This window comes from Platalea leucorodia (genome assembly GCF_965183815.1).
Source record: "Platalea leucorodia genome assembly, chromosome: 7".
Taxonomy (NCBI): Eukaryota; Metazoa; Chordata; class Aves; order Pelecaniformes; family Threskiornithidae; genus Platalea; species Platalea leucorodia.
Window position 1 is genome coordinate 66,376,871 of NC_138829.1, and position 15,678 is coordinate 66,392,548.

Here is a 15,678-nt window from a genome sequence, read left to right on the forward strand (position 1 = left end):
TTATTATTATGACAAGAAAAAAGTAGAATTACGTAGTCAAACTCAAAGTAATTCATTTTTATGGTCTATGCACTTATATACATAATCCTAATGTATCTAAGATAAGAATAATAGTATTTGAAGTATGGCTCAATCAGAAAAATAATCTGAACTCAAACAATTTCTCTCTCTATTTGTGTATTTCATACTGAGCTAAGTGTGAAGCTCAATACTGATACAAAAATGTGTTGACAAGTATTTTCATTTAGTTACCTGTTTTCATTTTTATCAAATTTGAAGAAATAAAATTATGAATCAGAGACTATCGGCTTTTTTTTGTTTTAGTTACTTAGTAAACAACATGTTTAGCTTAAATACTGATCAGTCTTGACCTTCTCTTAGTAAGTGACAAGCACCCTTTTGTCCATAGATTTATATCATCTCCATCTTCATAAGAAAATGCTGGAATGTTCTACTCTCAAAAATTATAATCTATGTACTGATGAAATAGACTTTTGCCTTTATTGTCTGATACAAGGAGGAGTATTTCAGTACAGTTTATGTCCTTTTGTTTTTTGCAGACTGCCTCGATGCTTTCTGTTGTAGAAGTGAACAAAAATAAGCTAAATATACAGCTCTTGACAAAGAGCAAGCTAAATACTAACTGTTGCTGAGAAATATGAAGATACAGTCTTCTCAATATGACAAAGATCTGTAGACAACTAGCTATCAGGTGCAAAAAAACCTTCAGATTACAACTTATATTCTCTTCTCTTCCTTTCCTCCCTTTCATTGAAAAAAGCACCATCTTGAGTCTTGCTGTTATGAAAAAAATTTAAAAAAAAAAACAACTGAAAGGAGTACTCTATTGGTTTCCTTTATGAAATGCTAATTACTTTTATAGACACCAAACTGGTTTGTTACTCTAACAAAACTATGCCCGGAACTCAACTGTTCAGCTACAAAAAAATGCTTTAAATGTTTATAAAGGACATCTCTAAATATTTTTTTTTGACACATACATTTTAAAATGTTTTTAATTAGAATTTATGTTCAACAAACAGAAAATGTTTTACGTACGTTTCAGTAATGAAGTGGTCACAAAAGTAATATAAAAGTACCTAAATTATCTAAACATCTATAAGGAACTTTCTGATCAAAACCAACATAACAGAAGACTGGCTGAAAGGAAAAGTCAATGTCTCCTTTATGGATCATGTAAGTTGAAAGATTATTTCTGCATCATAATTATTTACTTTAAAAAAATAAAGTCTTTTTTCCTTTTAGAAAAAAAATACAACCCAAATTAAGCTGCACAGAACTGTCCTCAGAAACACTCTGTGTTTAAGAGCTATAACATTAAACTTTAAAGATGTTCTGAGCACTTTTATAGCACACTGATATAGATGAATAAAAAAAAAACAATATAATGGACGTCTTAAACTACTGCTGGTTAAAGTAACACTTGGCACTGTATTCTATATGAAGTTGAGCTAGCAAGTATATACAATGTCCTTAGAAATAAATTAAGGATCTGGACATTTGTACTGAAGAGAAATTCGAATCACTCACATTCAGCTCCATGTCCTTAACCAATACCTAGAGGGTTTTTTTGTTAGTTTTAAATTATTTCAGAAGCTTCTTATCCCTCTTCATCAACTCAAGAAATAAAGGTCCTCTCATTCTGTAAGAACAGTTAGCATTTTATAGTATTCCTAGAAACACTGATGAAAAACTGCGATGGAAGAAAACCGAACATTCAACAGAATGTTTCTTCGTTTCTTTATCACTATCTGTGGTCTAAAAGTTGTAGTGGCTCAGGCTGGAAAGTAATTAAGCTGCTTGGCCTATACTTCTGTTGGCTAAAAATGTCTAAGATGATTCAGATACATGTGTAGATGATCATATTGACCGCCCTGACGTAGCAATATCTAGAACAGAGAGTACGAAAACGAATAAAGGGAAGTAGGAATAAATCATAGAAGCAGAATCATTTCCTCTACGCTTTGGATGAGGATCCACTCAACAGAAAGTTTGAAGGAGATAACAATATGATGCATCTCTTGATTTTAATTTAAATTCTGTAAACAATATAAATCAATATAAAATACTATCACATAGGATATGACTCCAGGGGCCACCATAGGATACTCACTACTGCCTGCTAGAGAATAGCGCTGCACAAATTTACCATTTAATGCTACAGCACTATAGCGCAATAAGATCAGAAAGTCAATGTATTTTAGAATCCTATTATGCCTTAGAAAAATTCAAGACCACCCACTCGCATCAGGTTACAATCTACAGTCTAAAATTGTTCCTATTGAACCTGCCTGAAGCATGAGGCTGGACTAGATAACATCCTAAGTTCCTTTCCAATGGGAATGATTTTGATATTGTGGGAGAACTTGCCAAAACCAAAACTACCATCCAAATTGATAAATATCAATTATTCACAAAACTAATTTTCACTTAATATTGAAATGTAAAATGACTCGCTAACTGTAACAGAAAAAAACATGGAGATAAAACAGTTCATTGTTTTAAACCTAACGCTTGCAAACCTTCCTTCAGAGCTTCGACTGGCCAACATCTCTCTAAGATTTTCCTACTAAAATAATATGGCAATGCAGCTTCTCTCAAGACTACTCAGATCAAAATGGCAGCAATTTGTTTTCCTAAACCAGCAGCATATAAAAGGGCTGTCCTGACTCATTTGACTGGAAATTGCATTAATCTAGCACTGGCACAAGATGTTTTGTATGAAAACAAAGACAAATCCCTGAATTTATGACATGGCATTGAAAATAATTTTAATAATTAATATAACTATCAGATAATTTTGCCAAAATAAAAGAAATATATATAGCGTTAAAAAGATTAATAGAATCTTGTAAATAGAGTGAGTCTTGGTAGACTGATTAGTATTTAATCATTCTCCAAATGTTTCTATTGCTAAATAAAAGCTTTAGTGGGAATGTCTACATAACCACGTGCCTTGAAACTAGTGCCATTGTATATATAGGTGCAGTATTTGGGCATAGCTATGTTCTTAAAAGACACCTTACTCCTTTAAGATCTAAACAGTGCAAATAAGGACTTCTCTTTTATGTAACCAGCACATGAAATCTAAACTTACCTACTAATGTTGGAAATGGCCTGTAGCCATTCCACCTCAATGCATGAGCTAGACAGATCTCGCAAGTTAAGCAAGAGTCAGGTCAGGACAGTATATGGTTGCAACTGAGGCAGAAAAAGTTAGAGCTCTGAAGTGATTTTGATAAATTTATAGTGTTTAAATTCAGGAGATAGAGAGCTTTTCCTTGTCATTCAGTATTAAAATTCTGGTATGACACAGTGCTAAAAGAATTGTGTAATGGAGAGATACAAGATGTTGACACCACGTTCATCAGCTCATCAATCCTTAACATCCTATACCTTGAGCATAAAAAGCTCTGCCTCAGCCTTCCAAACATACATATTAACCTGCTTCAGTCAATATAAAGTGCAATCTTTCCTGCCCTTACTATGTACTGTAAGTAAGAGCTGTTTTCTGGCTTCCCATGCATACAATAGATAACAATGCCCGCCACTGGAACTAAATACCAGTTTTAAGACCCACTGCATGGGCAATATTGGCACTGAGAAAAATTCTCAGTTTAGGACACCATTCAGCCTTTCCCATATACATGGATGCAGTGGCCACTCACACTTTCACACACACACACCCATGCTGTGAGGTGTGGTGTACAAGCTTTTTCACATCTACCTCTGAGGAAAAGAATAAACATGCTGGAAGCCACAGTAAAACACTACTCTGTCAAAGGTACGCTTAGTACAGCCTGCTGGACAACTTGCTTATTCTAGAAACAATTTTGCCTTACTTCAGATAACTCACAAACTTGCTTCCCCTTAGGCTTCCCCCCCCCCCCCCCCCCCCAAAAAAGCAAAACAGAACTTTTATATCGTAAAGACTGTGGATAAATACACTTTCAACTGAGTCACACACAGACACTACTGAAATTGCAGGGGAAAGATCTTAAGATATTTAGACAAACTGTTGCATCCAACTCATTCAATCTTCACAAGCTTCGGGTCGACCCTTGTGCTTTTTATGGAAATGATTGTAAAAATTTTTTCCATGAGTTGATTTTTTTTTTTTTTTTAATACCAAACCTGGCAGGAAAAGAAGAGTTCCCCACTCTTCTTTTTCAGTATCATTTACTACTGGGTATAGAATCATAGAATCGTTAAGGTTGGAAAGGACCTCTGAGATCCCTGAGTCCAACCTGTTAACCTAACTGCCTGGTCCATCTCTAAACCATGTTCCTAAGCACCACATCCACACGTTTTTTGAATGCCTCCAGGGACTGTGATCGTACCACTTCCCTGGGCAGTCTGTTCCAATGCCTAACCACTCTCTCCCATGAAGAAATTGTTGTATCGTGTACTTCAAAATGAAGAGATATTGTCTTCGTAAAGCTTACAAGGAACTGGACTTCCTTTCTCTGCCAAGAAATTTTCCTTTCAATCAGGCAACCTGTTCTCCTCCTTTACTTGGATTTAGGGAATATTTACAGGAAGAGGGAAAACTAGCACTTCTCTTTTTAAAAAGTGGGATTACACGATTCTGGTTTCTTCTACCAATTTATTTTCATTTTTGCTATGGTACATCCCAATGTCACTGGCCAGTTTTGGATACAGGGTTTGATACTTTATATTGAGTTCTTATAGGACCACTGAGAAGGAGTTTATCTGTCCCAGCAATACTGATGTAATAGAAACACTTTCTGAACTTGAAATTATTAGACTGCAGTCTGTGTATGATAAAGATGTTGCAGCCCATATAATGAACTAAAACACAGTCATCATGTCTGCAAAGAAAAGAAAATTAAGAAGCACGCACACAAAAGATTTAATTGCAGTTTCAAGTGATGTGATGTTGGTAGTGAAACATCTATAATTATGCTACGTCAGAGAAGACTGACACTCAAACTGACAACGTTTTAAGAAAGCACTAAAGGGCCAAGTAATAAAACACTGTAAAAAGCGAAGAAAAACAAACTGTTAAAAGTAGACTGTTGCACGTGTTCTGTATATCAGGGTAACTCTGAATTGGGCCTACATTTGAACCAGGAACTCGATGTATTGAAGGATCACATTGTATATATGGAAGCAAGCAAAGGTTTCTAGTCATTCTGAAACCCCACAGCTGGAACTTCAGCAACAAGAGAAAGAATTTTTATTCCTTATGTTTTTATAAGGAAATGCATTTGGGTTTGTTACCCAAATAAACCTTTTGGGGAACAAAATAAATGACAGAAGAGCACTATTTTAATATAATGGCGTTTAAAGGTCTTTTTAGTGCTCTCAATTGCATTTTTCCATCTCGTATTTAAGACAACTCATTTATCTATGTTGCCTGAATTTGAGAGGCAGCCAGATGTTGACATACACAGAGAATTCTTTAGAAAGAAATAAAGCTATAAGTAACTAATTAACTTGCTTATATATAGTCAAGGCATCATTATAATGAATGCGCCTCAATTGCACACTGTTAATTGTATCCCTTGTGCACTACAGTCAAAAGTTAAATAGTAGCCTATATAAATAACATATAGCAAAAGCATCAATATATTACACACTCAGCTACAACTCACAAGCACTTAAAATAAGCTTATTGCAACTGAAGAAAGAAGTTCTGTCTTCTCTAGAACTGAACAAAATACATTGTATTTTCCCCAGAACATACAACGCGCATCAGATGGTTCTATCCCACTTTTTCTGTAAACTTAACATAAACCTGAAAACAAAATCCACAAGCACCATCACCTCAAAATTACTTTAGAACTACAATAAAATGGTAGTTTTAGGCAGTTTTAGTTTAGGCAGGTCCCTCTAGGAGCCGGTTGGCATTGGCTCTATCGGACACGGGGGAAGCTTCTAGCAGCTTCTCGCAGAAAGCCACCCCTGTAGCCCCTCCGCTACCAAAACCTTGCCACACAAACCCAATACAAAGGAACATATTGTCTCCTCTGTGTAGGCTTTGCGTAGGTTTCTCATACTTAAAAGCCTGCAATGATTTTGGTTAATTGCCAGATTTTGGTTAATTGCCAGATTTTGGTTAATTGCCAGATTTTGGTCACCTCTCTAACCTCTCCCTTTCAGTGGGCGTGAAAGGGTTTACTTGTAATATATATTGCTACTGACTGAATTTTATCTTGGTCTCCTGGATTCTCAGCAGCAATTCCCAAGTTAGAGGCTTCCCCAGAAAGCACGTCAAAGGATTCCCACCCACACACTGAATATCTAACAGGCCCTGACCCATTTTCTCCTTATTAAGGCAGCACTACATATTTTAAAAAATAAAAATAATAAGCAGAGAGGCTAAATGAATGCGAGGATTGCAGTTGGAACTCTACCCTCTTCAAGATTTTAGTTCTGACAAAATCACTACCAAAAAGCAGAGACACATTTAAAATACAAACATCAAATGTATTTTTCCTGAGTGTTCTCATTCAGTGACTTATTACTCCAGCTGTCTTTTAGCTAACTATAAGGAGGACTTCATTTATTCGTTCTGAATACAGAAAAATGCCCTAATTTAGCCATACTTCTGTCCTCTTCCAACCATATCTTTGGGCATATTTCTGCAACTTGAGCTTTAATCTTGTAACTCTGTGACTTAAGATACAGGATGCTTAAAAAATGAAGCCTCATAGTGAGTAACAGTTGGAACTCTATGATTTTACTAAGATTATTAATGTTACCTAACCAGAATAAGCAATAGCAATTAACACTGAATATTTAGAATTGAAGTTTTTTATAGTAGGATGGACTACTGCAAATACTACTGCAAGACTCAAGATCAGTCATGTAGTTGATATGCTGGAATTTATTAACATCCCCAATTAAACAAGTACAATATTCTGTTTTAAGTAGAAACAAAACGGCAACAGAAAATTCAATCGATGTAAGACTTTCAATTTGCCCACTGCATTCACAATTTCAGACACAGTGGCTATCAGATTTCACTGGTTATGGTTGCACAACAGCCTTTTTCCCCTCCTTGTGCCATGACCTCCAAAGGAAGGGAAGCACTTCAGCAGGTCAAATAACCTCTCCCAGAACAGCAATGTTAAACAGAAGAGGTGAAAAAACCCCTAGAACAGAGAAACAATGGAGAAGTTTATACTCCTCTGCTGCAGTTCTTCAGTCAGTTGTATCTACAGCTGTGCTTCTTACAGAAGGGACAGCCCTATGTTTCTCTCAGCTTGCAACTGCGTGCTGCCATTGCCATTTTTAAGATGGCACAACTACTGGGGAACCAGGGACCTATTTCGCCTGACAGCAGACCTGACCAGATAAAGACGTCAACTGGATGAATTCCCTGAGCTTTTGATGCCAACACAGATTTGAATTAAACTGATAAAATTAGGATAAAAGATTTATTTCTAATGCAGTGCAGAAAATGGACAATAAAACCTCGTAATATTAGATCAACCATCTTCTAATCACTACTGAAAGCAAAAAATTCCAGTTATGAAAGCTTCCTATCTCGTAAGTAAATCATTTATACTTATAAAATTGATTTGTAAGCAAACACTAGCTTTACCTGTTATTTAAAAATTATACACTTACACCTCCCCTTTCCCCCTTTTAATTTAACAATGCTCTATGCAACTGACTTCCCAGGGAAAGCAGATTAATAATGAGCACATATACCATATATGAATATTCTTCTACCTTAATTTTCAACATAAACTATTATGAAAAAAAGATATATTTACCTTCTGAAAAAGGACCCACAGGGGAAACCATAAAACCAAATAAGAATACTGCTCTGTATCTTACAACACATATTCAAGTGTCATGCAGTCATCTTTCAGTGATTAAGACTTTTCTCTAACAACTTAACACTACGTTAGTTAAGAATCCGCTTCATTCTAATGATAACTTGCATCTGTAAAGGTGGACAACGCTATGTCTGGAGTCCAAGCAACTAAATTTATATGATTTTACGAACAAAAATAGGAACTAGGAGACCCCCCTTTGTTTATATAGCTATAGTAAGTTAACTGTAACACTATATTGACTAAAGCTCATCTTTTCACAAACATAAGGAAGCAGAAAATTAACAACATCAATCATTGGCAGAACAACATCCAACACTTGTAAAATCTCTTCATCTACCTGGAAAATAAACTTCCTTCACACCCAGGTTTGCATAGGATACTTTACGAATAAACACATATTGAATCAGAGGACTGTTCGTCATTGTCTTGTGCTATGTGAACGTTTCTGAAAACTTTTATTAGATACAAGATTAGCTTTAATTTGGACTATGTCTATTTTTTTCCTATGACACAAAGAACAGAAGGCTTTACAACTCCAATGACATCTGGTGGAGTTTGCAGGCTTAGTTTAAAAGAAAATGAACTTTCCTTGCCAATATTCTCCGCACTATTCTGTCAAAAAGAGCATTCTCTGGAGAAATAACAGTTGAGAGAGGAATTCCACAAATTTGTAAGTATACACTGCATGTCACTGCAGCCCACAAAGAACTGAAATTGTAGAGAAATATATTTAAGTGATCTTACAGAGTAGGATGACTAGAAACGGAGCTATGCTTTCTTGTCACATGCTTGCATTTTTCCCCACTGGGCCTCTGACAATGGCACTTGAAGAAAGGAATGCACAGTTTAGCCATTTCTTTTAGAAAATGTGAGGAACACCTTCTGCATTGCTTGAATACTATTGCTGTCTTAGAACTCCTTTTTATGTGTGTCATGGTTTAACCCCAGCCAGCAACCAAGCACCACACAGCCACTTGCTCACTCCCCCCACCGGTGGGATGGGGGAAAGAATCGGAAGGGTAAAAGGGAGAAAACTTGTGGGTTGAGATACAAACAGTTTAATAATTGAAGTAAAATAAAATAGAGTAATAATAATAGTAATAATAGTAATAATAATAATAATACCAAATAATAATAATACAATAATAATATACAAAGCAAGTGATACACTGTACAATTGCTCACTACCTGCTGACTGATGCCCAGCCTGTCCCCAAGAAGCGATTGCTGCCACCCGGCCAACTCCCCCAGTTTCTATATGTGGGGAAACATGACTGAATAACCAGGTGTTTCTTTATCTGCCTCTTCCAGTTTTCTTCTTATTGGAAAGATCTACTTTTCCTCATGTAAAAGCTCTTTTAATACTGTTATGTTGAAAACATCAGAGTAAGTGTCCTCTTGTTCCTAGTTTCCTAAGCATTAATTATTTCATATTATTTAATTTTGTATCTACATATTTTTTCTCCTTGGCCCAATTTAAACAATAGCACTTTCTGAAAAGCTCATATTCAACACTACATATTGCACACTTTTACATGAAGGTACTCGTACTCTGACTGGGCTGTTTCTTGAATAAAATAAAGGAACAAGAAATTTGTATAACTAAAAAAACCTGGAAGTTTGCATTTAGCAATTGTTCCTTTAGCAAATTTAGCACTCTATTTAAAAAGAAAATTCAAGCACGAGCTGTACACAGAAATAGTAGCTTATTAAATTGTTTAGTAGTTTCTGAAGCCAGTGGCAAAATATTTAGCAATCCTAATACTGAATTACAATTTTTTTTTTTTTTACAAAATCAAAATATTCATAAGCCATATTTAAATCACCTCATTAAAGTATATTATTCCATCCTTTTTTGTGAAATATTTACCACAAAGTGTACGTTTTTGTACAACTCTGGATCAGAATCATTTCAAAGCACAGCACATGAATCTTTTTTAAAATCAATTTTTAAATATAAAATTGGCTACTTGATTCATACTCAAAATTACCAAAGTACAGAATATTCATTTAAGTCCAAAAAGCCTCAGAAGAACTTGCATGCAATTACTCATAAATAAATTGAATTGGATCTCCTATTTAATGGGGTACATACACCATATAATGTTATTCTACAACAAGCCATTAAAAACAATACATTAAAACTATAAAAATATATTAAATTGTGTATCGAATACCACAGTATCAACCTTATCTCGACCACATTTAAGACAGGAGAAGACAACTTACGGGTATGATTCTGAAAGCTGCTGAGCTATTTTATAAGCTGTGGGGTCCCTGTCTAGTGCATATATTGTAATGTCGTCGGCTTTGTCTAGCAGAGCTGTAGTATGACCTCCGGCTCCAAATGTCATATCAAGGAAACGCTGTTGAGTAAGAAAGACAACATCATTACCTTAGAATAGAAAAGTGATAAACGAATTGTTGATTTAAAGCTTATTTTGCTAATCTCTCTCATATGCTGGAGGAAAACATACCATTCAATATAGTCACAATGCCTTTTTGAAAATATTTCGTGCAGAATGGCAATCATGTCAGAATAATCTTTTTAGGGGTTGTGACTCCTCTGCCAATCCTTCCAGAACAAAAGGACAATCATTTGGTACAACCAACTGCAGCTTCATACTCTTGCCATTTCTTTACATTCTGAGTTTAGAGGAAAGCCACTTGCTTGACAGCTTTGTTTGGACTTGCTCAATTTGAGGCATACAAAGATAGATAGGACATGGGACTATAGGAGCAATGAGCACTATCTGCTTTGTAAGGATGTGTCTAAAAGGAAGGTTAATGCATTTGTGTATCAATTAAAAAAATTACACTATCATAGTTTTATATCACAGATCAAAGTGTGATGGCAGCACAGGCACATATATATCCTGACTGGGACTAATCTAACGAGCACAGAAAATGTAAGTTTTCAAGACACAGTACGATTGATTTTGGGTTCACTGTGCAAGGACAAAGCTATTTATTTAGGTTACTAAGGCACGCTGAAGCCCAGTCCTGCTGTATCTTCTCTACCATCATTACATGTGTTAATTAGATGTAGCACAGCATAGGAATAGCCACCTTAACAACAATCCCATTTCAATCGCTGATGTGCTCTATGGGCTTAAGTTACACCTTTCGACCTTTTGATAAACAATCTGTATTTCCTTACTTCTGAGGAATACTTACTGCCCATGAACATATACCATGTCCATTTTTTGGATACACAAACTAAGACTGGAAGATTTTTAGTAATACCAGGCAGACACATCCATCCTCTCCAATCTTCCAGACTAAAACTGAAGACACATTCAAGGAACTTTGAATGCACTCTGACTAAAACAGACATAGGTACAGATTCAGCACAAGTTGCGTAAAACTGGGCATTGAAATTCCTCTAGCAAGTTTCTCAGAACTCAAAGTTCCTGAAAATAAATGGAAATTTCATATTCCTGCCATCAAAAATGTCCCCAAAAAAATAAAAAAGACTTTCTATCTCATACTTGAGAAGGGTCATGGGGTCATCACATTTCACACAGAGATGAGGTGACTTCAAAAGGCTGGTTAACTCCCAGCCACATCACGGAGGAGAACATCTGGAGCACATGGTTTGCCAGCAAAGAGGGGAGACAGAGCAACTGGTGTGCAGCAGGTCCCAACAGGAGAAAGGAAGGAAGAAGCAGAAGGGTAGCTGCGATAAGACTCTTGAGAGGTGAACCCTGCAGAAGTTTCTGTAGTCAGAGTCCATTTGACCAACAGGCTGACCAGGAGGCTTTGCTCCAGAGACTGTCCTAAGAAACAGTGACTTGGGACACAGTCAACCACCTTGAACTGAGGCGGGTTGGGCTATGTGATTCTAACAGGAGAAACTGAAGAAAATTAGCTAGAACTTAATGCTGGTTTAAGTCTTTTTTCTCTGTAAAACAGCAGTACTGTTTCTAGAAGCTGTCCCATGCGCCTTCCTCCTTTGGCTTGACAACACTGGTACTAAACTGCTTAAACATCAAGAACTATTTTGCTGACAGAAATAACTGGCTCTTCACTTAGCCATGCAGAGGTTGCATGACTGCAATTCCACTTAGGAAATATTTCCTTTTCCAATTACTAAGAAAGTATCTATAATTCTATACTCTAGGCAAAACATACTGGTGTTTAGAAAGAGACGGTTTTGGGGTTTTTTTTATTGTTTTATGACAGTGTATTTAAACCAAAGTAGAAATGCAACTGAACAACATCTTCTCTAGTTTCTGTATCTCTGAATTCCCATAACCCTTTCCTCTCCGTTGACTTAACTGACCTCTGTTGACTGAAGAATATCAGACTCCATGCAAGCTAAACTAAACGAGAAGAACAGATTCTCATATCTTTCAATATGAGTACCTGGTTGGGTTTTTTTTTTTTCCACTTCTGAAATTATTTTTGGATATGAAACAGTTTTTGAAGACCTCTTATCAAGTGCAACCATATTCAATAAAAATTAATGTGAACTAAACTTATTTACAATAATTATACACTCCAAAGCCAAGCATGTTTTAAGGGCAATTTTGTAACTTATCCCTTGAAAGAATTCAGATTCAACCACAAAGTCCCTTTGGATAAAAATGGAAATTCAAAAGCAGTGAAGAACAGATTGAAGAAAGACCCAAACATTTTTTCAGACACAGTTTTTAGAACACATAAAGGTTTTTTAAATGGAAGTCCCATAATAATAAAACTGAATATTTATGAAACTAATAATCCAACTCTACTGTGGCTAAAAGTAAGTGAAAATTATGATCCTTTATGACCTTTAGGTTGTCATGATTTAATTTCTGTGTGTTATACCATGATGCTTCCTAAGCCTATGCTGTAGAAGCAGAACTTTCCTATAATGTTTTACGAAGTTCATGGAGGAAAAAAAAAAATTAGTTGGCTCATCTTCCAATATTAAATTGCACCATTCATATGAAGAAAGAGAACTGACACAGAATATTATTTTTTTTGTAAGGAGCATGTATAAGACAAAGTTATGTTACAGAGGATATAATATCCATGCTGTATAAATGCTCCCACAATCTATTTAAGCATTCTGATTTATCTTCTGCCATAACAAAAACAAAAGTATATTCACTAAAACCAATTTGATAAGCACAAAACTGAAACAGTCAGAAAGTGTAGGTATTATTTGAAACAACTAGCCACAGCAATTTGCTAGGTTTTGAAAATACTTGCACACATTTAAAAACTCCAAGCTACTGAAAGCATTAATCTTCTCTGTAAGTTCTCACATTATCACTGTTAATCAGATTCAGAGAACCTCTCTTATGATAGAAGGTGCATTTAGTATGGTGTTTTTTTTGCACTGTGCTGTTACTGTTTCACTTTTATCTTCTATTTCTGTAGAAAAACTCCTTTAGAAAAATGTGAAGGAACAACAGAAAATTAAAAACACCTTTTTATTCCTTGCATAGGATTAACCCACTCAGGAATGCACTCAAACTTGGTCACAACAGTCTCAAGCGTCATTTAGGATTGCACTTATTCTGCAGCAACTCAAAACAATTCAAACCAATCTAAATTACATCATAATTCCTCTTGGAGAAAATAGGTTTAATCAACATGACTAACATCATCTGTGTTGTGTTTAGTTGTTTTGGTTTGTTTAAAAAAAAGAACAAAGGAATGCTCTTATTTGATACCATAGCTAGAAATCTAGCACTAAAATTTTTGAAAACTTCCAACATTGCCTGTTCTGAAACAGACCTACAATATTGGCAGGAGGAGTCAAGGAAGGCATAGGCAGTGCTAGAAACAGCTACTTTAAAACAAAAAAGTTTAGAACAGTAATTTTATTTCACTTAAACTCACTAGTAATGTGAAGTTCCAGAAAATATTTTTTCTTTATCAATGGGTTTAGCAATTTGCTTATTTCTTGTACATCTGTTCTTTTTCTCAACATCTAATTCTTCTTTGGTGATCTCTAGAAAGTATTACACATATTTGATCCTTTCTTCCTCTCTCACCAACATTTCCGTACCATGGAGAAGGTCCTTTTTTCCACCAAGTTTGAACAGCAGAAAATGAAAAGATGAGTTAGGGACCTTTTTGGCCAAGTGTATATCCAGACAATTTTGCTGTTTAAGCAATAATTTAATACTGTTTGTTTTTTTTTTTCCCCCCAAATGAATTTTTGAAGATCTTGTGGCTCATTCAAGAATATTTATATTTGTTATTTCGCTTAACAGTCTCACCTTTCTTCACACGCATCTGCCTCTGCTTTTATGATTTTTTTTTAATTTCCTAATACATGCTGAATACTAATGAACCATACAGAAGATCTTATAAGCAAACTGAAAATTAATACTAGCAGTGCAAAGGAGAGAAAAAGAGAAAGGATAAGGGCCATTGTACCATGACATAGTGACAAGCTCTCAATATTGTGACAGCACCTAAAAGCTTTAGTTAAGAATTCATGCAAGCATTCACTGTGAATAAACACATGCTCCACCAAATTATATTGCCTTTTCTGAAAACAAAAAAAAAAACCAACACCAACCAACCAAACCTTTAAGAAACATTACACAATACTAACGTGATCTTTAAATTGGGAGCACTACCTAAAAGAGGACACGGCTCTGATTCAAGCAGAAGTGACTGCAAGGCTGAATACACTGGATAAAATACTACATCACCAGCATTACTGGAATAGGCTAAAGCATTTTTGGCATCCTAGCAAGCCTAATCAAGGGCTACATTAAGTACATTTTGGCATAAAACTTTTTAAGGTAAACAGAGACCTTCCATGGATAATCTTTGAACAGCACAGATACATATGCCTAAACTAGCAAGCAAGAGCTCATTACAGATGCCTCATAATCTAGCTATTCCACTCAAAAGCATCATTTTTGCATCTAGAACCTAAAAAAATATATCACCTTAAATAATAAAATTATTTGATTTGATAACTAACACAACTATTTTGGAGCATTGATCAGATGTGAAATTAATCACTAGACCTATACTGCTTCATAATACGCTTTTTATAAATTCCATTCATCTTTCATGCCTGAAATAAAGAAAGATGCTTCATTTTTTCTTCCTCTTTCTCTCCTGCCTAGTAGTTTTTAATCAAATAAAATTAAATGACATTTTATCCTTCTGGTCCTATAAATACCGGAAAAGATTATTACATGAATTCCTCCTGCAGTGACTCACCATTCCATTCTTAAGTTATGATAGCCCCATCAGAGTTCCCCTTGGGAATTTTATAATCAGTTTGTGACTGTACGTTTTAGAAACCATTTGCTCTTTCATGACATACAGATAGCAACAAACAAAAACTTTATAGCCTTCATTTTACAACTAGCTCCAAGATAGTTACAGAGATACAAAGAGTTCGACTTCCTCATTTCTGTATATGAGACTTTCCACTGACAAACTATCTCCTAATAAATACCTTTTAAGCACTTCATTTTACTATGACTGAAGTAATCTATAATTCCACTTATTATTCTGCAATTAATAAAGTTTACTCCACAATACCTGACAGCCTTTGCAATTATTTTTCCTTTACTGTGTAACAAAATGAGACTGCAGAACTGATACAAAATTGAAACTCAAACATGACATATATAAACTACATGAGACTTATTTTAAAAATATGTAAAATACAAGTTTCCTCACTAGTTCCAGTAATTTCCAGTCTCTGCTTTCTTTCTTTTTAAAAGGCAAGAACTTTGTCACGTTCTGGAAGTCATTTGCTCCTTTAGATGTACAACTTTATTTTCCACTACTAACTTTAATTCTTTCAAGCACTTCACAGACATCAGGTGATCTTTCACAAAATGTTTTTTCTTTCTCTTGCAACCCTGACATC

General features: G+C 35.3%; 1 protein-coding gene across 2 annotated transcripts in view; it reads right to left on the reverse strand.

The window, feature by feature from the left end:
* METTL15 (methyltransferase 15, mitochondrial 12S rRNA N4-cytidine) overlaps positions 1 to 15,678 on the reverse strand; it is a gene marked incomplete at its 3' end in the record, with an annotated part of 96,053 nt that overhangs the window by 45,336 nt on the left and 35,039 nt on the right. For both annotated transcript variants that reach the window (XM_082318628.1, XM_082318629.1), the window contains exon 3: positions 10,065 to 10,201. In XM_082318628.1, the coding sequence (XP_082174754.1) occupies positions 10,065 to 10,201 (137 nt within the window). The remainder of the gene's footprint in view (positions 1 to 10,064; positions 10,202 to 15,678) is intronic.